Genomic DNA, 23644 nt, shown 5'->3' on the forward strand with positions numbered 1-23644 from the left:
TAACTAATTTCTTCACAACAAACCTGAATGTCTATTCTGTGCATTATGAGGCGAGTAAGGTGGACTACTTGCTGCAACTTTGGGTGACATGGGTGCTTGAGCCATTCCACAAGATTGTGGTGGTTGTGGAGATGGAGTTGTATCAGGCCGAGATGCACTAGGTTCAGGTGTTCTTGGAATTTTGGGACGGGAACTGAAGGCTAAACTGTACTCGTGAGAGCTTTTGAGTATAGAAGAAAATGTTCTGTTAGTTTAAAATTAATAATCCAAATTAAAACAAATAGAACTTCTCAGATATGAATGCTAAATGAAATAATCATTACTAGTTTGCTTACAATGTTATTGACAAACAGAAATATACTGACTAATCTTCAGCATTACTGAACAAAATTATCAATGCTGATTTGTTAAGATTACTAATAATAACAATAATAATTTAATTTCTGTGGCATAAATATAAAGAAGTTATTAACACTTCTTTTGAGATTGAAAACTACTACCATATATTTTAAAGAATCTAGTTGGTTCTGTAAGGTATAAATCTGTTCTGAATAATAGGTTGCAATCCTAAATCTAATTTTGGTTACTACAGAATTTCACTTTCTTACTTGCTGTGGTTTGTTGGTGTGTATTTACAAAAAGTTGTACATATCTTTTCAAAAACACCTTAGGTGTGAAAAAAAAAAGTACAGCCAAAAAATGGCCTAGCCAGTGACTTAAAGGAATGACATCAAAATTGGTGACTAAACTGGTAACTACACTTACAGTATTGTTAATAATTTTACAGCAAATAGTCATTCTATAGTTAGATGGGCCATGTTTTTTGTTCAGTTTGGAGCATCATGATGAGTAAAACATAATGCCTATCCTAGCTAATAAATGATTAGACATTTGCTATAAAATTCATAGCAATTATCTAAGTGTAGCTACCAGTTTGACAACCAGTTTTGATCTTATTCCTTTAAGCTGCATGTCTAATCCTTTTCTGACTGCATTTTTTTCACACCTAAGATTTTTTTTTTTATTAGGGAGCTATTGTACAACAGACTTTAACAGCTTTTAATATTCCTAGAAAATAAACAGGACACTACTTCTTCGCATTGAAAATTATCAAAAATTGCATTTTTCATATAATTAAAATAAACACACTTCTAATAAATTGCTACTGATACAATGTACTGTTTCATTCCCTGATTTATAGTATGCTTTAATATTTAAGTCACAGTTCATATTAGGAGAAACTTCAAATATATGAGAGTAACTTATTCAGGAGATTATGACATGTATAAGGTGAGATAGTTTTTAAAATTTGTCGTTGAAATATAAAATAAAATACAGACAGTGCTTACTTCAGTCCATAATTATTTGAAAAGGGGACAGACTGAGAAGATGGTGGTCTTGATGGTGATTTCACTAACTTCTGTTCAGGTTGTTTTGGAATTTCATACTCATTAGTACCTGGTTCTAGAAAATAATCATTTTATGAACAGTGATTAAAAAATTAATAACATAACAGACATAACTGCTTATAGTTTGCATATAAAGCATGTATGTGAAACCAAAAGAATAATATTTTACTATATAAAAATATAACAGTGAATAAAAACAGAAGAAATGAGTAAAAAGGTTCATGTCATAAAAGTAACAGAATACAATGTTTTCATCTTACACCAAAGATACTGTTTAAGTAAAATGATCAAGGAAACTAAATAACAATGAACAACTAGTTCTTATCTGCTTTTTGAAATACAGACACTTTCACTCACAGTATAATATTTCATTACTTGAAAGTTTAGAAATTCTAGAAACTAATTTAAATTTATCCAATCCTTCAAAAAGTCACTAATCTAGCCACTTTTTTTTTTTCATAATTACATAACTTTGAATTCAATGGTGAATATTACATCAGTGTTCCTGTGAAAACCAAAATGGCTACTCTCACAGAAAATAAATATTAAACCTTAAACTTAAAAATAACATTGGTGTAATTTTTCTTTTTCTTTTTGGATGGCTGGTGATGAAGTATTTCTGTTTTGTTTCTTATGCCAACCCATTCCACAAAAACTCTTTAAGTTTAGTCTCAGCAAATGTTTCATCCCACTCCAAAAAAGGCCTTTTATACAATCACTTGCACAGAAAATCGACAGACATAACACAATATCTTCAATACAGAGGTTGCCATTCCACATGTACTAAGTGAAACATTACCATCCAGCCTAAAAACCTTTTCACAAAATATAACAAGGGCATTAAAACAAACTATAATACCATAAAACAATTATATTAAGGAGAATAATAATGACAGGAAATTAAAAAAATATTTCTCACCAAATACTGTCTTTAAACAGTTTTAAATTATCAAAAGAAAATGCAATTTTATTAACCTGTATTAAAAAAAAAAGTCATATTTGTTATTCTTTCCAATTGTATGCTTACATAAAACAAATAGTTCCTGAAATTCTCACTGTCTCCATCTGAAAGAACATAATTATCAAAATTTCCTGGTTCATATTAAATGTTTGAAAAAAGTATATTGTTAGACCTATAATTCACAGAAACTGCTGAGAGTTTTTCTAACAGACACAAGTAAAAGCACTATAAAATTACCAAAATAGTTACATAACATACATATCACACGACTTTAAAATATAAGCACCAGAATGTTGAACAAAGCCAAAAAAACCCAAGATGCTGTTTCATCAACTACAAATCCTCTTTTCAAATAAAAAATGGCCTTTCTTTGCTCAAAATTATGGCCAGCTACACCATTTTATCAAAGGTTTGGTTTCCTTACCTTTTAAAACTGAGATTTAACATCAACTAGACTGAAGAGAGAAAAACAATTCTTAAGGTTATAACTTGAAATACTGTAATATTTATGGCCAAACCTTTCATGCAAATATCAGTAATCCTGGACACTTTAACTTCTATAGAATAGATGGAAGTTGCTGATGTCTTCTATTTACTAATCTCTCACAGTGGTAATACTTAACCGAACTACACAAAACTTAATATGGACAGTATTTAAATTTTTTTAGTATGTAAATTTTGGTTGTGAGATTTCCAAAAATATTTGTGAGGCACTGTTATAAATAAACATTAAAAACACTTCCTTTAATGTTAGATTTAACTTTTTTTATCGCTGATCCAAAAGTTCTATTTTATACAAAAATATATTGTTGAGAAAAGGAGCTCTTAAATCCCTAAGGACCAATACAGGAAGGTAAATCCATTCAGTAAGACATCTTTCTCCAACAAATCCCAGTCATAAACCTATAAACATACCAGAGACAGTTGAATCCTATAATTTGATCAAAGTGTAAGTTAACAAATGACTAAGATCCTCCAAATTTTTAGTAGAGGAGCTGTGATAGGCCTCAGATGACAGTTTCAAAGATGGTAAAAAAAATGGAAGACTATTGTAAGTGACAGACAAGTTCTGGAACACTTGTCTAATGCCTTAAATAAGAAGTAGAGGGTCTAACTTCCAAAAGTCCAAATATGAGTTCAGATAGAACATCAAGGCATGCTAATCCAATAAACAAAAGGACAAAGCATGACAGCACCTTGATTCAAATGATCTGCAAATTTCCTTATATGCACTGCAATGTCTGTCAAAGGTGGAAGGACCAGATAGTCAGACAAACTAGTTTCTACCAATAAAGAAAATGAAGATTCATAAGCCACAGTAGAAATACTTAAAATATTACATATACTATTTGAAAAAAGGGTGCAAGTGCAAGATGTCCAATCAAGATTCATGAATAACTGTATGACCAAAGGAAGGTGCTAGAAATATGGGGTTTAAATTCTCACTAGTACACCCTTGATTTTTTATAAACTCAGCCTTAAAGCCAACAAAAGAAAAACATTAGACCACATGCAAGATTCTATGCCTCTGTGCATAAAGGACTGCATGTCCTCTGTGGAAGGTGTCCCCTCTCAATGACCGGATAATATTAGAATTGTGAAGTAATTGAGGAGGGACACCAGGTGACTCAAGTATCTCAGACGTGAACGTGAGTATTCATATTTGAAAGAATAACTCTGGTTTTGTTTTTCTCCATAAAATCAAAATTTGATCTTAAGTAATTGAAAAGAAAATGTTGCAAATGTAGTAGCAGCATTGAATAGAAACCTGCAGTAAACATGTAAAACCATCTTTGTCATTTTTACTATGAAGAAAAGTGAATAAAAAAGAATAACAGACAGCTTGTGTAAGAATTGAGTATAGAGGGCACAGTGAAATGGCAAGATATAAAGACACAAGCAAACAAGGTAGAATTCATATCTTGGCTTAGACAGGCAAAGAAGAGATCATTTCGCTGGGATAAAGCTAAAGTGTTAGAGAAAGTAAGTGTATTTTGAAATACAAATTCCAAATGATTGTTATATCTCTAGATCATTATTCTTTTTCTAATCAATTTTCAATTTTTAATATTTATTCAAATCCTTAATATTAAGGACTTTGTAGTAGGTTCTTGTATTTAGGTTTATTTTGAAATTTTATTTTAATATCTCTTCATGTAATCCCTTCTTATTTCTCTCATTAGTTCATTAATTCTTCCTCCTTATTTTATTAATTTATTTGTAATGCAATTTTCTTTTTCTATGAATTAATCTTCTTCCATTATATCAGAAATCACTGTCACAAAGCATACAATTTTCTATAAAGCCAGCATCACTCCAATAAACAGGTATCTTAATGATGATGAAGGTAATTCCATGGTCACAATAGGACTCATTTCAGTTGAATTAATTGATATAATACAGGAAACCTTGGTTACCCAAAAGTAGAGTGATAAGGATAACCTGGACTTTGAGTAACTGATCCTGGTGGGTATTTGAATAAGAAATCCTGCAACATTTCTGCTAAAACCAACTTAATCATTTTCTTCTTTTTAAGGCATGTTTCTATACATGCTTTTGATATTCCAGAAGCTAACTGCACAACAATTTTTAACATTATTTACTGTGTTACTGTACACCAACCATTTATATCAGAAACAATCCATTTCCTTAAATATATTGAACATTTTTAAACAATGAAATCACTTTGCAATTCTTCATTTTCCCATGGATATAAAAATGTCTATTTATAGTCAATACAATAATATATCTTACAATTATTACACTAAGTTACTACTATATAGTTTTGCGTATAATTAATACATAACTGATATAATTTACTTACTAAAGTCAGATTGCCTTAGAATACTTCAATTAGCTTTAAACACAAAATTCTGCTAGCACACTTTCATTATACCTGGGACACTGGGTGGAGTTGGCAGCATATGGATATCTTGTCTGGACTTTGGGGACTGGTGCTCCTTTTCATTCTTCACGCCTTCTACTCCCTGAAATCGAAGAGTGCGTGAACCACCTCTAGGATGACTGCCTTTAGATGGAGTTTGTTCTGGAGTATGCCTTCTACACAATATACATGAACATATGTATAATATACATATGCTTATGCATAATCAATGCCATACTATAGCACAGAATAATTTATTAGTTTGATATAAATGCTATCCAACAGTTGTAAGTAATTTCATATACTTCTATGTATGTGTAGTTACAGATATCAAAGAATATTGAAAATATTTAATTCACAATAAATAATTAACACTTGTAATATATACCAAATTTAGGCTGTACAAATAATGAATGTCTCAATAATATTATTAGAAGTATAAGGCATAAAGAATATTTGTATCCTAAACATAAAAACGTATTAAATATAACTAATCATATATATGAGAGTGTAAAATGACTTTCATGAAACATGATGTTACAATTCATAACAATGTTTTTATTTGATAGTGCAGTCAGTCAGATATAGCAAAGAAGCTCATTTACAGAAATAATATACACAAAATTATATGTTTAATAAAACTGTTTTTGAAGAATGGAATAACTGCCAGAAACAATATACAGATGTAAGTAATGTTTATTATTTAGTTACTTCAGTTAAATAATTTACAATCATTCATCATTAAAACATTTACTGTTTTAAAACATAATTAGATGGTTTTTGTAATTTTTTAAGTAAGCTACATTTCACATGCCTACATTGGGGAATCCTGTAAAATTTCTACTTAAAACATACTATTTGTAATAGTTATGAGAAACATAAAACATTTCAGTCTGAAACTATTTGTCTTTTGTTGCCAACTAGAACATAAAACCAGGTAGAATTACTATTTGAAACTTTAATATAAATTACTTACCTTTTAATCCAGTAAGACATGCAATAAAGGTTGCTTATAATAGTTGTTTGGTTCAATATGTTTTGAATTTCACACAATGTTACACAAGGGCTATCTGTGCTAGCCATCCCAAATTTAGCAGTGTAAGATTAGAGGGAAGCTAGCTAGTCATCTCCACCCACCACCAACTCTTGGGCTACTCTTTTACCAATAGATAGTGAGACTGACTGTCACATTATAATGCTCTCACAGCTGAAAGGGCAAGCATATGTAATGTGATGGGGATTCGAACACAAGACCCTCAGATTAAGAGTCAAGTGCCTTAACCACTTAGCCATGCCGAGCCTTATGATAGTGAACACCATTAAAATATCTTAGTACATATAATCTCAGTTACATATAATCACATTCACCATATAACAGAAATAATTTAGTTATTGAAAAGCCATGAAATTATTCATATATTTCAAGTAAACAGCAGAAGTGACATAACAAAAGGAAAATTTTCAGACTTTAATATAACAACTCACATCTCTTTTCCCACATTACCACCTCCTTTCGGTGTTCTTGGTGTACTTGGACGCTGGGGTACCACTTCAGCATTGGATAAATCCTGTGAATAAACTCACATAATCTATTATTTCAATTATCTCTAGGTACAGTTAAAAATCATATACTAGGAGAGAGAATTTGAAAATTTCTACAAAATAACAATGTAGCTTTAACTATCTTCTTGTCAGGAATTCTTCTGATGCAAGTTAAATCATTCAACTAGTAATTACAATTTTGTAATCATAGTGCTAAGGTAAAGGTATATTTAAACAATAACAATGTTAAAATGACTAAAACACAACAATAAAAAAAATATAGCTTGGTATAGTTTTAAGATTATTTAGCAATGTAAAAAAGACAAGAAGTGTTTTATGAATAATTTAACTAATAAAAGTTGTATGTTCATACTTAAACATACAGTTTATAAGAAGAATAGGTTTTTACAAGCAAGTATGGCTACAAGTTGTGAATGGTTTTTTAATCTTTACAAAAAATATATTGCAATAAGAAAACATATACACAAATTTAAAAAAGAAGGCAAAAGTATATATTCCAAATCAATGCATGATTGACAGAATTGCATTCCTGAAGCTTTGTTTGTTTGGAATTATGCACAAAGCTACAAAATGGGCTATCTGTGTTTGCCTACCACAGGTATAGAAAGCTGGTTTCTAGCAATATGAGTCCGTAGACATACCTCTGTGCTACTGAGGGGGGCATTCCTGAAACTTTACTAACATTGAAATTTTTTTTAAATAGATACAATTTTATTAATGGGCCAATGAAATAAATAAGCTCCTAGGCATCCAGTAGGCTTAATCTAGCACTTATTTTACTACAAGAAAAGCAGACTGAAAAACTCATAATAAACTTTAGCTTCAAAGTAGAGGATGGAGAATGCAAACATTCCAATAATTTTCAACATTACCATAGAAAAACATATCACAAAAAGAAAAAGAAAATCATGAACAATTTTAACATTATCATAAAGTAATTGAACAGATGTCACAAATAAATTTAATTGTAAAACAACAACAGAGTAAAGGATAAAACAAACTTCAACATTCTTACAGAAATAAAGAACAAGGAGTCCAGAAAACTTCAATATTATCATAAAACTAGGAACTTAAAATAAAAGAACAGTTGAACAAAGCAATATTAACTTCAACATTGACATAAGAACAGAAATAATCATATTTTGGTGTTAACCTACCCGCTTCCTTTGTGTTGATATCCCAGCTGCAGGTAACTGAACAAATAGGGCTATTAGCTTGTGCTTAAGCCATTTTACATGTATAAAACATTTAAAGTTTACTATTTGACTCAAGTAATGCCTTTATTAAACAAAAAAATGCAAGTTTTATGATAATTATACACATTTCATCACTCTCTAAAAATTGATAAATTCATATTTTCCCTGCATAAAAGCCTAATAATTGGTTTGTCAAACTATGTATAACTAGTTATTTCAAACTAAAATAATGAAAAACTGTCTTGTTTGTTCACTTGTACAGAAAAATGAATGGCAGGTATAAAAAATTTTAAATTAAAATAATGAAAAATTGTCTTTTTGTTCACTAGTACAGAAAAATTAGTTAGTTCAATGACACATTTCTTACCCTAAAATGTAGAAATCAACCAAACTGGATGGTCTAGCAGGAAAATTTCCTACTTCATATATAAAAATGTATTCAAAACCAACTGATGTGACAACATAATGAACATAATAGTTAAACTTTGCATTTGAATACCAGAGATATTTACTAATTCCAGCATAATAAAACTTGATACCTAAATATTCCTCATTCAAAGAAAAACTGTAAAAATAGAACACTTATTAATAAACATTTTATATGGTTTAAGTTAGCTATTCAAATATGACAGCTAAAAAAAGTAGTTATTAATGTCAATATAGAAATGGTTAACATTTTCCTAAACTGAAAATGTATTTCCAGTAACACTTACCTCCACTGATACTATAGCTATACTTTGGCATTGACTTTGCTTTTGCCTATCTAAGCATTGGTCTTGCATGTTCCAATATTTTATATCCCACTTAAATGCCCTTGGTAATATCTAATTTGCAAAGTTATCCCCCCAGATCAATGCACCCTCTGTCGTAGTACTGTATAGAAACACATCACGTAGATAATGTAATCACTTTTTTAAAAGTTACACCATCTCAAAACTAACACTGGCTCTTAGTATAGATGAAGGGCAGGAAAGTGTCAGTGAGGGTAAGTATTATTGAAAATACATTTTCAGTTTAGGACAGTGTTAACTTCCAAAACATACTTACCTCTTCTTATAGCTTATAGCTAGAATCCCACATTAAAAAGGTGGAGAAGCCAGTGCAAGCATCACCTATATAGAAACGTCTGCATAGAATAGGGTGTACTAAGATAAAAGCGATACATAAGAAGGGGAGAAACTGCACTACATTCGGAACAGGTATGCTCTTCAACCAGAACCTAGTTCTTCATGCAAGGGTGAAATAAGACATGACTATTCAATATAATAGGCACCAGCCATAACCAGAAAGACAAAGTTCCACAACTAAGAACTGAAATTAACAGATCTTGGTCCCTATACCCCCACGTTGATGACTAAGACTATTGGACCACAATGTTATATATTAACATACTTTTGACTGGATCCCAACCTTTAGACATTCAGTGATACATTCTGAGCCACTGGAACCACAACAAGAAAGTAAGCAACATCAAAGTGGACAAACTTCTACTTCCACCTGAAAAAGTCTGAAAGGCAACATTTCAAGGAACAGAATGCATACAGTCAGGAATTAAATATTCATCCTCACTTTACAACAAATTAGCAAGAAGCATTCCACTTGCCTCTGCAATTATGGAGGATGTAGAGGACTCCTGCTCAAACCAAGGACCTAGGATGGAACCACTTATGAGAAGACAGTGGACCTCCTTCCATGAACAATATACAAAACTAACATTGATCAAAGAGAAGAGCTATGCACACCCATACCAGATAGCACAGTGTAAAATCTTAATTGGTATTATGAGTAGACTCCCACAGAGACTGGCTCTACTCCTACCAACATCTGGGAAGAATATTCAGGGACCCCAACTTTGCTCTCTTATCCAAAGGTGGAGAAATACACTATAATACTGTGGAGAAAAAGCATCTAGAGAGTAATGTGCACTGTGGAGTCTTGAAGAACAGTGCTCTGGAAAGCATGCAGAAGGTGAACCAGGTTCCCTAAATTTTTAAAAGCAAATCAACCCTGACTTATTCAATCCAATGATTGGCAGGAGCAGGCAGAATCCCCTTTAGCTTTACTCATGATAGTTCATGAATGTAGTCTATGATAATATGGTAATACTATTTGGTAAGTGCCCAAATGGTCTTATTAAACATCTAATATCTACAGATCCTGTTGCAACCAGTAGTAAGAATAATCAAATTGGTCGCTAGTGTGAAATTGGATTGATAAAAGCATACCTGGCTGAGCAGCACTCTCCACAAAGTGGAATTCAGTGAAAGCAAGATGATAGGAACCCTGGAATATAGAGAGACAAGATGATGGCAGAAGCATCCTTCCTCCTTATAATCCAGAAGATGCTGTTAAAATAGCCATGGGGTAGTGGAAAACTCCTGAAAGAAAGCTGTAAAGAGCATGAAAGAACAGCACTGGGAGAAATATGAATTGTCCACCACTGAATAAATGAAATGTGCTGAATCTGATAAATGTAACTCAAAAGTTTACTCACCTGTAAAGACAAGAATATGTAATATAGATATTTGTTAATCCACTTCTAAGGAATTGGGGAATATCTCAGGAAACTGAAGGATCCAAACAAATATAGAATCAAAACTGTTACCACAAAAGAAGGTAATGTGAGTCATATAACACCCTCAAGGCTGATAGGTCCAAACAAATGATCAGATCACAAACAATTGCAAAGATGAGAAATAGATGGCAAAAAAATTGTAAAGAGAAATTTATCCCCTTCCTTGGTTGCCAGAAATTTAGAAATTACGGACCTATCAGGGTATAGCAGGACCTAAGGAGAGAGAGAAAGAGTCCTACAAAAATGCCAACAACTCTAACTTATGACATCAGCATGCCAGCAGCCAAAAATACCCATTATGGGAAAGGTAATGTGTGTGGTACAAAAGTAGCAAAGACTTGTTGCTCCACTAAAAAATAAAAGGGAGGGGGGCATATGTATTGGAGGGTCTGGAGGAATGACCCACCAGAGACAGTACAATGGATGTCTGCATTTCCCTATTTTGTAAAGAAGAAAGATCTGGATTGTAAAAGGATTGGCAAAAACCCCTATCTGTTTTACTTATGAAATCCATGAGCAACAGTCCTTAATATGTAAATATATATAAATTTTTGAAAAAGTTGTATATATAAATATAGATACATCACTAGATAAACAGCCATTGGTCTTACAGAAACAATTAATCTCTATCTGTTTAACTAGTGAAGGCCATAAATTGAATGAAAAACTTCAATAAGATAAATCTTCTGCTTCAAATTGGGCTTATTTTCCTTTACTTTTAGCCTATCTTAAAATTACTGATTAGGAGTAATGTTTCCTTAGAAAACAATCTAAAACAAAACATAACATAAATAATGTTCTTTTCAGTAAATTTGTAAAGAAACATCACAAAATCAACAAACATATTGCTCACCCCAAGATACTGAGATGTCAGCAGTTTTTCTCCAACCAATTCTCCAATCTCTCCTACAACAGAATCATCTTTATCTATTTCTGGTTCTATTTCTGCTTCATCCTGGGAAATACATTGAATATTTGATACATTAATTTCTTCAGTCTTTCCTCTGACACAATTATCCATTTTAATTGTTCTCTTTCTTTAACCTGAAATAAAATCAAGCAACTGATGCACCAACTGTCAAAACTTTTGAATATTAGTATTATTTGTTTCAATTTTGTTTCATCATGAATAAAAGTCAAACAGTATAATCATAATTTCTTCATCCATTCTGACAACAGCACAATTATTTGATTTGCTTTATCCTGAACAAAGAATTTAAAAATAAATACTACAATCTTACACCTTAATTATTAAACATGGTCATCTTTATGAATTTCTGCTTTGCCCTAAATAATAAACATTAAATAACTAATTCATCACTCCACAATACAACAAAATAATCAGCATCAATTTTTGCTTAAATTTCTCTGATTTAAAAAAAATATCAAATATTATGCTTCTTACAAACACTGGTCACAGAAATAATCTACAAAAAGACAAGAACTAATCCCAAATATTCATGTTAATAATTACACACCTATTATAGGTCTGTAAATGTACAAATCTGAATTCAACCAATCACCATACAAACAAATGGTATGTTACAAAAAGTAAAGTATCTATTAACTATAAACAACTTCCATTCTTTTACAGTATTTATGCATGTCACATTCAAGACATTAGTGTTATCATTTACCGTAAACTTTCCAAAAGATACAATTTAAAGTTATAAATAATAACACATTACCTCATCATCATCAGATTCTCCATCACTAGCACTTCCTTCTTTATTGTCATCTACATGTGGAAATAGGAACAATCACAAACCAAGTCTTCAACATTTATGAGTTTATCCAGGAATTTCTCAGAATTTAAAAAAAAAATTTTCTCTATTCAGAATTAGCACTACAGGAGGTTCTAATGAATTACAGAGAATGACCTAAAATGTTTTCACAGCATATACTGAGATATCTTACCTATACTGAATTTCTTTAACACATATTCTATCTGCCTCTGAGCATCATTTGAGCTTTCATTCATTAGCTGTTGAAGTGTATTTTCCAATTTCTGTTGAACACAACAAAATTAAAAACATACAATTTTATAAAATTAAATCCAACAAAAGTTATAATTTTCCTAAACTGAAAATGTATTTCCAATTGGTACTTCCCTCCTCTCACAAGATTAGCTTTTCCCATTTTGTGCTACCCTTCATATGAAAAACATTTTTTTATAAAGCATATTGCAAGCCTTCTGCACCCATCTACCCCATTGAAATCTAAGATTTCAACATGTCTCCCATCCAAACCAACATGCAACTTGTCTCCACCAATAGTAGAGCACCATCATCACATGATGCATGTGACTCCCTCTATGCCCTACCAAAGCATCACTATGAAGTTTGGCAGAAAATGTAAGCACCAGAAGTTTATGGAAAAGAGGATGGAAAGTGTGAAGAGAGGAAAGTACTTATCAAAAATACATTTTCATTTTAAGAAAATTATAACTTCCAATACAGTACTTCCCTCCTCTCACAAGATTAGCTAGAATCCAACACTGAACAATAGGAGGGACTGGTGATAGAGAAGAACAGATATACCTCCTCCCCCTTGAAAGCACCTATCTATATCAGAAAAACAAATCAGATGATCTGAGGAGGGACATCACATAACTTCTGAACCAAGTATCTTCTCACCACAAACAGTTATGAACAAACATCATAGAAACAGAAAGGAGCATGTCAGAGTGGGAGGGATAAATCATGGAAATGCTCTCAATCAGATAAATAAATAACTCACTCCCACAGAAGGAAAGTGGGTAAAAGAGGATGCATCTTATGGTGAAGAATGGCTAGGATGTGGTCGACCGTACTTGTTAAGCCAACTATATCCAAACCTCCTTGCTGTGTACTAACATCTGCATAAGGGTAAGATGAGAATCATACCATATTCACATCAAGCCCTAAAATCATGAATATGAGAAAATGACCATCTCCAGGACTTAACATAAGAGTGGCAGTGAGCAATGGAGATAATTGAAGATGAATATAAGAGTGGTCCACATGTCTGACTGCAGAATCTGCTCCAAAGGCCGACCAAGATGAGTAGAAAGAGAAAAATTTAAATGACAGATTTGATGGGAGGTGACACAGAATAGCATATCTTAGAAAGGGAACAAAGAGGAATAAATCAATTTGACTAAATACCAAATCAAGTTGGTAAGGGTAAAGGACAAAAGATTTCAAGAAGAAGACAGTTGCCAGGGGAAAAATTGCAGGAACAAGAACTGCTGAAGGAAGCCATGTGGACAGTAAAACAACAAAGGGCACACACCAGCCATAGAAGTATATCCAAATCAGGATGAGGGTAGAGATGAAAAATAGATGGAAAAGAAGTGGAAAAGGAAGAAGTTATCCTTCCAATCTGCTGAGGTCTTGGGAAGGAAGGAACAATCCAAATAAAAGAGAAGACATGTTGGATGCTACAGTGTGTGTGCAGCATTAATAGTGAATATATCCAACTGATGCTACACACAAGGTACGAGTAGAAGGAAATATGCCTTAAGGGGTAGATAAAACAAGGATCATGGGGCAGTAAGCTCAAGTGTATGGTAGAATTCCATAGTATGTCATGAGGCATGAATGTACTGATTGAGAAGGAATAGGTCAATTACCAGCCTCCAGTCCCTGCTCTTTCTGGGAACCATAAACAGGTAGGACTAACCCCTTCCCCAAACCACATCAACAGGTTTAATAGCCTGTTGTGAGAAGATACCTTGTACTGCCTCATAAAGATACTGGCACAACGATGGATCATAAGCAAGAGGAAAAGAACCAGGCATGCTGGATAATGAAGAAGAAGTAAAATACAGGATGGGAAAATTTTCTGCCAACACTCTGTGAACCCAAACATTGGATATGAAAGGGCTCCACCAATGAACAAAGGTCCTCAAACAGTCTGCAACTGGGTAGCCACCAGAACTACTGTTGGTGTACCATGCACTTACATGAAAAACTTTTAACTGTGACACCAAGGGAAGAAGAGCAGGCAAAGGCTGGGAAGAGGAGGGTCAGGAGACAGGAATTGGTGCCACACTCAGCTCCAATGGAAACAAACAGACCACTGGATGAGATAGAGTGGATTGTTGTTTGAATGAAGCAACTATGGACTCCAAAGACTTTAGAATCATGTCAAACACATACGGTCTCTAAAAACAAGGCCATAAAAAGGTCCTATAAATAAGGAGCTGGGAGAGAGGTCTGTGAAAATATGATGTCATGATCCAAAAAGTCCCAACAACATCGAAACCACGTTTTTAGGATCAAAGCTGAAGATAACAGTTGGGCCAATGGTGGAATGAGGAGGGAGAGGATGTCCCCAAAAAACCCTTCAGAGTTTCTGTGAAGAGTTTTGGACAGAAGATGAATCAAAGAAAGGTATGGCAACAGAGTTGTCATGAGGAGACGAAGATGAGAATACTGGGCACCAGTTAGATGAATGGGAGGTTCAGGACATGCCCCTCAAATAGGCAGAGCAGATCCAATAATTTTTTGTCCAGATAAAAACAATGTACTATATAATAAGAAGGAGCAGACTAATCTTAAGCCCATGAAAGACAAGGGTGTGTGTGTGTGTAACAAATGATCAAAATCTTCCTCAGCATGTTTTTTTTAAGGATTGAAATACTCATATGGAAAAATAGGTTGTCCCATATAACACTCAATCTCCCTGAAAATAAATGTCGACAAATCACAGAATAAGTCCCTTGCACTTTTGACCTGAAGTATATCATCAGATGAATGAGACAGACCTAAAGTTATAAAGTTAACATTGGAATTTACATTTAGCATTGAAGAAATAAGCAAAACATAGGTAAATAAATATTTTCAAAATGAAAGTTGAAATTTATTAAAAGTAAATTAAAATAAATGAAAGTTAAACTTAGGTAAACAACTCCATAGCAAAACTGGAACAAAAAAAAGACATGAACTTGAGCACTGCCAAATGGAAAGTGATAGTTTGGTAGTAGCACACAGAGGGAATCACATGCATCACGTGATGGTGGTACTCTCTTGTTGGTAGGGTGATGTTGCATGTTGATTTGCATAAGAGACGTGTTGGAAAGCTTTTATTCCACTAACGGGTGTGGAAGGCTTGTTGCATGCATTATAAAAAACGTTTGCATATAGAGGGTAGAAAAGAACAAGAAAAGCTAATCTTGTGAGGGAGGGAAGTACTGTATTTAAAGAAGTAAAATTAGTTATGAAAATACTGTAAACATATGTATTGCTAAGTTAAAGATAATAATGACATTATTTGCAACAAAATATCAAGCAGAAGTAAGAACAGTCTTTGTTTAAAACACAAAAAACTAAATAACATTTACCTTCCTCTGTAACAAAGAAGAATCAATTTTCAAAACTAAAAATTTCAAAAAAAATAGTTAAATTCTTCTCTCTCAAGACAAAGAACTGCAAGAGTAAACATTTTGATTTAAACCAAAGCAAAGAAATAAAAATGATGTTATTTTTTTCAAAAAATAATTAAGGAGTAAAACACATTTCTGTAAGTTTCACAACTGAAATAAAATTAACATTCTTTTAACACAAAAATAGATGCAATGGAGTTTAAAATAACTCAAATATAAAACTAAAGAAAAATATAATCACAGAAAATCTTTCAAAAGTAAGACATTTTGTTAAGTACAACAAAGGAAATTAGAGGTTAAATATTTTGTTCTCATTAGTACTAAAAACAGTTCCAATATGATATTTATATTTTACATTAAAATAACTTACCATTTCTTGGGCTTTGTTCTTAATCTCTGGTACAGATAACAAGCTGTAAAGGGTGCCATTGACATAAGGCAGAATCTAAAATCAAAGAGTTTGATAATTTTTTATCATCTACAAATGTTTAATCATTAAACATTAAAACAAATTATGTTTCTGTTTATCTTCCAACCTACTAACAAACAAAGCATTACATGTTTTAACTTACTATCAGACCTATCACTGGGTGTATGATTTGGGTCATCATATGGCCAAATATAGTTATTTTTATGAGCCTGAAGACAATGCAAGATGCCATCCAATGTTTACATGAGGAGATTATAACTAAAAAATAATGATTAAAAATATTTTGGTTCTTTATTTCTTAAAGAATCTATTTAATATATCTACAAAAATGAAAAACATATTTTCACTGGAAACTGCAATAATAAATAAATTAGCAGAGACCTACAAAACATTCATATTCAAATTAGTATCTTTATTGCAACAATACCTTTTTAAATACAAGATTTCTAGAATAATACAAAAGAATTCTAATTACAGACACCAAAACCTATAACTCTGCTGTCTTAGCTCTAACATTAGTTAAACTTTTATTACGTATAGAAAATGTTGAATAATGATATAAATGAACACTTTAACTTGTGTACATTTTTACAGAGGCATAACTGCATATGACCCTCCACACACACATAAAAAATAACTGAACCCCTGATTTACTTTCCTCTAATTGTAATTACATTTGTGGTTGTTTCAGGTACCCTTTAAGCTCACCATCCCATGCAGTTGCATGGTCATACTTATGCCATTGGTTTTTGCTTTAGTTTAGTAAAGGCTAAACTTTACCACACTTAATATTACCAATAAATAAACTCATCATTATTTACATCCACCGTCTTATTTACATTCATTAAAATGAAACTCCCACACATACTAATTTTGATAGTAAGCTATATACACATGTTAAGAACACACAAAAACTGAGTATTGTTATAATACATCATTTAAAAGTTACACTTAAATCAACAGATAAACTTTACCTCTGAATTCTGTAGTTTTAACAGATCCACTAGTAACTGAAGAATCCTCTGTGCCATATCAATACACCGTTTCTTCCCTAACAACATCAAGAAATGGTTTCGTTTTTTAAATCAAAAAATTATCCACATCAAACTTAAAAATAACACTAAAGAATAAATTTACTTAAGTTTTATATCAAACTACTGACCTGATGTCCGTAAACATAAGTTCATTAGTAGTGCCACACCATATTCTAGTCCATAGTCACTAAGAGTTTCAGTAGCTTTTCCTAAAGTATTCACTAACCATTCCACAACACCTCCTGCAATCATTGTTGTTTGTAAAGAATGTCTAGAGTGAAATAACAAAAATAATCAAATCCCTTTATTATTAAATTTTGATATGTGGGTCTAGTAATTATGTCATCAATAATTAATAATCAACTTTTCTGTAACTCTGAATTTAGGTTTTAAAGTTTCATTTAGACCAAACAAAGAAAGTTGAATTACATACCTCAAACTAAGTTTCTGCATTATTCCTAGAGTCATGTCTTGAGAAATTGAGTCTTTGACCCTGTTGTTGATCAAATTGTCTTGCAGAATAGCAAGTAACTGTGGACATTTACACAGGTATGTTCGAGCTACAAAAAGGTAAATTATATTCAAATACCTAGATAGCAAACTACTTTACATCTTAATAAAATTATTTTATTTTTATCATTCCTGTTAATTTTACCTTCACAACTGTTCTTTGTTCTGGAGCACAGACAAGAATACATATCAAATTTCCTTACAGGTAACATACAAGAACTTACCTAAACTAAAGGATGCAAAAGCATTGAGGAACCTCAGCAAAGCTTGATGGAGGTTTCTGTTTGGACTTCTCATCATGTGGAGCACACGCTGCTACAAACAACATTTCCACAGGCAGAGTTATAAAACACTGGAATGACTGGACATAGCTGGAGCTTTTTTTTTATGTTGTTTACTTTTGAAAGATTTAGATCCTCAGAAGGTCTTTAACTACCACAAAATTTTGCATGATACACATAAAGGACAAATGATTCTTTAAAAAACTGCTAGAAAATAAAAGGAATATCCAAGTAAACATTTTTAACCACTAATTTCAGGTCCACTATATTATGAAATCAAAATTTAAAAAGACTGTTACAAATGAAAATAACATGTTTATAGAACCAATTAAAACAATGATAGTTAAAATAATAAAAACTTCAAACCCTATACTGTGAAGGCTGTTCACAACCCAAAAGGTCATTATTTATGTAAGATGACAGAACAGCATCCCGTTCTTCTCCAGGTTGAGTCTTGGTCAGACGCTGGAGAAGTCATATAAACAATCAAATAAGGTATTCACATTACTAGAAAACACATATGAAACCACAAACTAATTTCCATATTTCTAGACCTATAATACATCAGCTTATTTGACTAATTTGAAAAAGCATATAATTAACAGATGGTTAACAAACAAAACAGCAATTTTTATTAAACAATACAGCACACACACATTACTAAATGCTCAGCAACAATCAATCAAGTTACTTTTTTTTTTCTTTATGTAAAATTTCTTGCTAAAATAAAATTTGGATGAGCACTGTAGAACATCCAACATGTTTTACTTTTCATTATGGTGGTCCTGATCTGCATAGCTTTCCTTATTAGATCAAAATAAATATAAATTTTCAATACTATTTTTTTATAAATAATTACCAGCTTGCCACTAATTGTTCCCCCCTCCTTTACACACAAAAATATAATAATAACTTTTTGTAACTTACATATAAGTATATTGTGGCTTTTTCAAAAATGGTTTTATCATTCATGACCAAATGTGTAAAGAAATATACATAAAACATACACTAGCAAAATAAAAAATAAATATTCCTTAAAAGCAATAAGATGGGAAAAAAACATACACTAATCTAAGTAAAATTAACAAAAACTGAGGGAAGAACAAAAGCTAGCTTTCAATGCATGAGACTTTCTGAAGCTAAGACTAAGCACAAGTTTTTACTTTGCTTTCTTATATTCCATTATACTTCAGTAAACATTTAAGGGAAATTATGAATCAATCATTACCCAACATTGAGAACTTCAAACAACACTTTTACAAAAACATTTTCTGTTAAAATTGTGGTGTTTCTTTTTGTTTAATTCTCACAGCCCAACATGTTGCAACTTCAGATATTTGTGTTTGTTTTTGGACCAAGTTGTGCAATAACATAGGTTTGTATTTATACTAAAACACAGATAAAATGAGCAAAACACTTTGTTCGTATATCATATAACTTTCATATACTATATCTACACAACTTTCATTTATTTATATTCTCCTAAATACACATTTTAATTTTTATACATACATGTTGGGTATCACTGGCCATGAAAAAGAAACAGCTTCACAAAAGGATTTGGATTATTTGGCGAGATGGGTGAATAAATGGCAGAAGGCTTTTAATTATACTAAATACAAAGGTAATGTACATAGAATATACTTTGAACTATGAACTGTTTGATATGAATAACTTTAACAATGTTGTGGGAAAAAAACGAATCTTGGTGTTTAATTTTATCAGTGTTTTAAGCCATCCAAACAATATGTTGTTGCTAGTATATGCTATATGTGCACACACACATATGCATAATATGCACTAATGTCCTACAATGCTGCAGACTGTATCATAAAAATCGAAACTTGTTCTCATAAAATAAATTACTTATACTATTGCTTGATTTAATAATAAACTTCTAATGTTACCCAGCGCAAGGCCTGCAAGAGCAAAGTTTTTGATCGTGTATCTTGTACCACCAAGTCTGTCTTGATTTTAGAAAAGTCAAGGCATACATGAGTGAAGTCTGTTAGCTCCCTATATAAAAAAAACAACATTTATGTAGTGAATGCAGTACTTTTCCACTATCAAAGTTTGATATGTAACAAGTTTACAACACTTCACTAAATATATCAAAAAAATGAAGCATTCAAAGCATTTAAAGTAAAATAAAATACTAAATTGCAACAAAAGTTCCTCTTAAAACATATGCTTTTTGAAGGTGTTACTCCCTTATTCTCTTTATGACTTGCAGATGATGACTAAAAACATATTATCTATCCTCACATAAAATGTTCATTATCAGATCAACCTGATATGATTAAATATGCTTTACTGGATTGTGCATGATCTTAGGCAGTTGAATCATGTGCAGAAATTAAAAATAATTTTAATGTGTAAAGATTTCCTTTTTGTTTATTTTGAATTTCTATACAAAGCTGTACAAAGGGCTATCTGTATGTAACAATCCCTAATTTTCAACTACAGACTAGATGGGAGACAATTTGTCAAGAATACTGTCTACAAACTTCTGGACTACTTTGTTCAACACAAAGTGGGATTTCATCACAATTCTTACAGTACACCCATGGCCCAAAACTACAGTGTATTTTTGCCAAAAATGAGATGCAAACCTTGAATCCTCAGATTTAAATGCTAACCACTAAGTCATATCTATATGTAATGGATTCAATTTTTGCCCACTGAGAGCTATAACTATAAAATTAATAGAGAAAGATTCAAAGTTTACACAAAAAAGCATAATTAAAAACTATTTCTTTAGAATAAACATAATATATAAAACACAAAAATACAACTTGCTACTAATTAAAAGACCATCTCTAAAAATGAATTCAGCCACAATGTTAACATATGAAGAATTCACAAGTTAATAAAAAAACAGTCTTATTGTAGAATCTTGTGACATGTCCAGTGTCAATACATTTTTGTTTCTATTTTAGAGCAGGAAAATTTGGCAAAGAATTATAAAAAAAAAATTAGTGGCAGCAAGGTCCTCAAGATATCTTTTAAAGCATTTGGTAGAATTGCTAACATTAGGAAGAATTAGTTTAACGCTTATAAAATTAAGACAGCTATTTTTTAAAGTTATTAAAATGTGATAAATGAGTCAATTATTGAATATAGCTAAAACACTTAAAAACCAGCAGTAAAAATCTTCAAAAGATACATGATAGAGTATGTAGTAGACTTATTAGCTTGCATCACTTATTACTTATTTCCACAGAATTCAGTTACATACATGGAATGCTGCTGCAAGAAGTCTTTCATCAGTTGAGCCCTTGATGCACTGTCTGAATAACTTCCACTACCGATAGTAGGGTCTCTGTCAGAAGATGTTCCATTTTTGTGTTGAAACTTGAATAAGTCTGGGAAATTTTGACAACATGTAGATAGGACCTTGTCCAAGTCAATCTGCAATACACAATTTTAGCAAAATGCAAAACATATTACTTAAGTTAGAAGAAAAATAATCAAAATTTTGACAGTATGTAAAGAAAGACTTTTTATCAAAATAACATTTTCAGGTTTACATTTAATGTAAATTGGAGAATAGTACCAATTTCATCAACCATTGTACTACTAACAGTACTATGCAAAAATTGTCAGGGAAAAGTCAAAAATTAGATTTCAGGCTACTTTCAAAGAACAATGGAAGGTAAAACAGAAGTGAATCATCAATATTTTATTAATCTTCATGTTTAGCACAACAAAAACTCAGTGTTTGTGCTTTAGTTCAACAAACAGTTAATATTTTGTGTATCTACATTTTTCTGCAGGCAGTCTTTCAGGCATTGTTGCAACATATTTAATCAAATTGTCCTTTGGGATTTTACTGCAAATCTCTCTAATACACTCCCATAAAGTTTCTTAAGCAGTAACTTTTTGATTTATCAAATACTAAATCTGTTCAACTGGATTGAGACTGGAGTTCTGTGGGGCCATTACAAAATTTCAATAACTCCAACAGTTTCGTTTCAGCTAAGTAGTTTCTGCATAGGTTGTATGAATTTTTGGGGCCATCAATTTTTTTGTAATAGAATCCTTTACCAACAATACACAAACCACTGGGTGTACCAAAATGGTTGGTTGGTTGCCATTTATTGGTGCAAAACAACTAGGCTATCTGCACAAAACAACTCGTAAAAAAGTAAAAATGAAAGTAAAATTATTAAATTGTGTAAAAAGGAATCATATCAAAAAAATGTTTAATTTTTGAATTAAAAACTTAAATAAAGTTAAAAGGACCAAAGCCCCTTAAAAATTTAAAAACATAACTGAGGTGTACAGTGTCGCCAATGACAATGACCAATGTCAAGGGTAAATCAACAGTAAAAATATATCTAAAATGGTGCTGTTGTTCAAAGTTGTAATGGTGGCACAACAGTAAAATGTGGGCAATTGTTGCTTGAGTGTCACACAGATCAAATATTGGTGTATCAGTCCCAGATAAAAGAAAACAATGAGTTAAAAAACTTTGGCCAATGTGTAGCCAAGTCAGAACAACTTCCTCCTCCTGATACTTACAAAATCAAGATGGCCAAAGAGCAACAGAAAGTCTGATCAAAAAAAGCTTATCATCCCATTGCTCACTTCACGTCAACTGCCAACTGGCGTGGAGCCAAGCCTTAAATACACAACCATAGTTCATGTATGGGACAGGCATGGCTGCGATAGCATCAGAGCAGACAGACTTAACATACGATGTCAGTGAGCTCATTCCCTCGAATACCGACATGGTCTGGTATCCAAAAGACTGTACATAAGTAAATGATACAGAGAAATGGACCAGTTGCCTTTGAATAACAACAAGAACAAAGGTGAGAACTAATGTGAAGCAATTCCAGGATCAGCAGAGAGCTAAGCGAGTCAATATAAATAGTACAGTTCATGTACTGCATACCTTCTATGTGATCCAGGGAAAAAGAAATGATGTAGAATTCGGTAGTGAGCACAGAAAGTGTAGAGGGGATTCTATATGCAACCACTGAATCACAACAAACAATGGTAGAGTCCACAGAGTCACCTGATTTCTAATCATCCATATAAATGGGAATGGAAGGATGGTTTGAATAAGTTTCGGCAAAGAGAAAGTGGTACATCCAATCAAGAACATCCACCTTCTTCAGGTGACTCAAAGAAAAGTCACATTTAGGGATGGTGATAAGACATGATGGGATGAGCTGACCAGCAGATACAGCAATGTTATCCAAGGACAGACCCAATTCATCCAACTGTGCCTGGATACGAAGGCCAAAAGGAACAATGGCAGACTGTCTATTCTGAAAAAGCATGGCCCACTGAGGAAGGAAAACACAACCCCAGGTGGGATTCTATGGTAAAGACTGAAGTTTTGAAGCATACAGTGAAGACAACTGCAAACTGTTAAGGTGCAGAGGAAGTTCATGAGACTCAGTGTACAAACTCTAGACTGGA

General features: G+C 32.2%; 1 protein-coding gene across 5 annotated transcripts in view; it reads right to left on the minus strand.

Annotated features, from left to right (window-relative positions):
* Positions 1 to 23644, minus strand: part of LOC143235836 (lisH domain-containing protein ARMC9-like) — a 71362-nt gene that overhangs the window by 7071 nt on the left and 40647 nt on the right. For 4 of the 5 annotated variants that reach the window (XM_076474063.1, XM_076474064.1, XM_076474067.1 and 1 more), the window contains 16 exons: positions 21450 to 21622; positions 20119 to 20227; positions 18578 to 18676; positions 18155 to 18245; positions 17854 to 17980; positions 17549 to 17691; positions 17361 to 17437; positions 16327 to 16401; positions 12506 to 12596; positions 12277 to 12326; positions 11442 to 11543; positions 7975 to 8010; positions 6740 to 6822; positions 5267 to 5430; positions 1350 to 1464; positions 24 to 220 (listed from right to left, as the gene is read on the minus strand). In XM_076474063.1, coding sequence (XP_076330178.1) covers positions 24 to 220; positions 1350 to 1464; positions 5267 to 5430; positions 6740 to 6822; positions 7975 to 8010; positions 11442 to 11543; positions 12277 to 12326; positions 12506 to 12596; positions 16327 to 16401; positions 17361 to 17437; positions 17549 to 17691; positions 17854 to 17980; positions 18155 to 18245; positions 18578 to 18676; positions 20119 to 20227; positions 21450 to 21622 — 1732 coding nt within the window. The remainder of the gene's footprint in view (positions 1 to 23; positions 221 to 1349; positions 1465 to 5266; positions 5431 to 6739; positions 6823 to 7974; positions 8011 to 11441; positions 11544 to 12276; positions 12327 to 12505; positions 12597 to 16326; positions 16402 to 17360; positions 17438 to 17548; positions 17692 to 17853; positions 17981 to 18154; positions 18246 to 18577; positions 18677 to 20118; positions 20228 to 21449; positions 21623 to 23644) is intronic. The other variant, XM_076474066.1, reaches the window with a different exon arrangement.

Source organism: Tachypleus tridentatus, chromosome 12, assembly GCF_004210375.1.
Source record: "Tachypleus tridentatus isolate NWPU-2018 chromosome 12, ASM421037v1, whole genome shotgun sequence".
NCBI classification, from domain to species: Eukaryota; Metazoa; Arthropoda; class Merostomata; order Xiphosura; family Limulidae; genus Tachypleus; species Tachypleus tridentatus.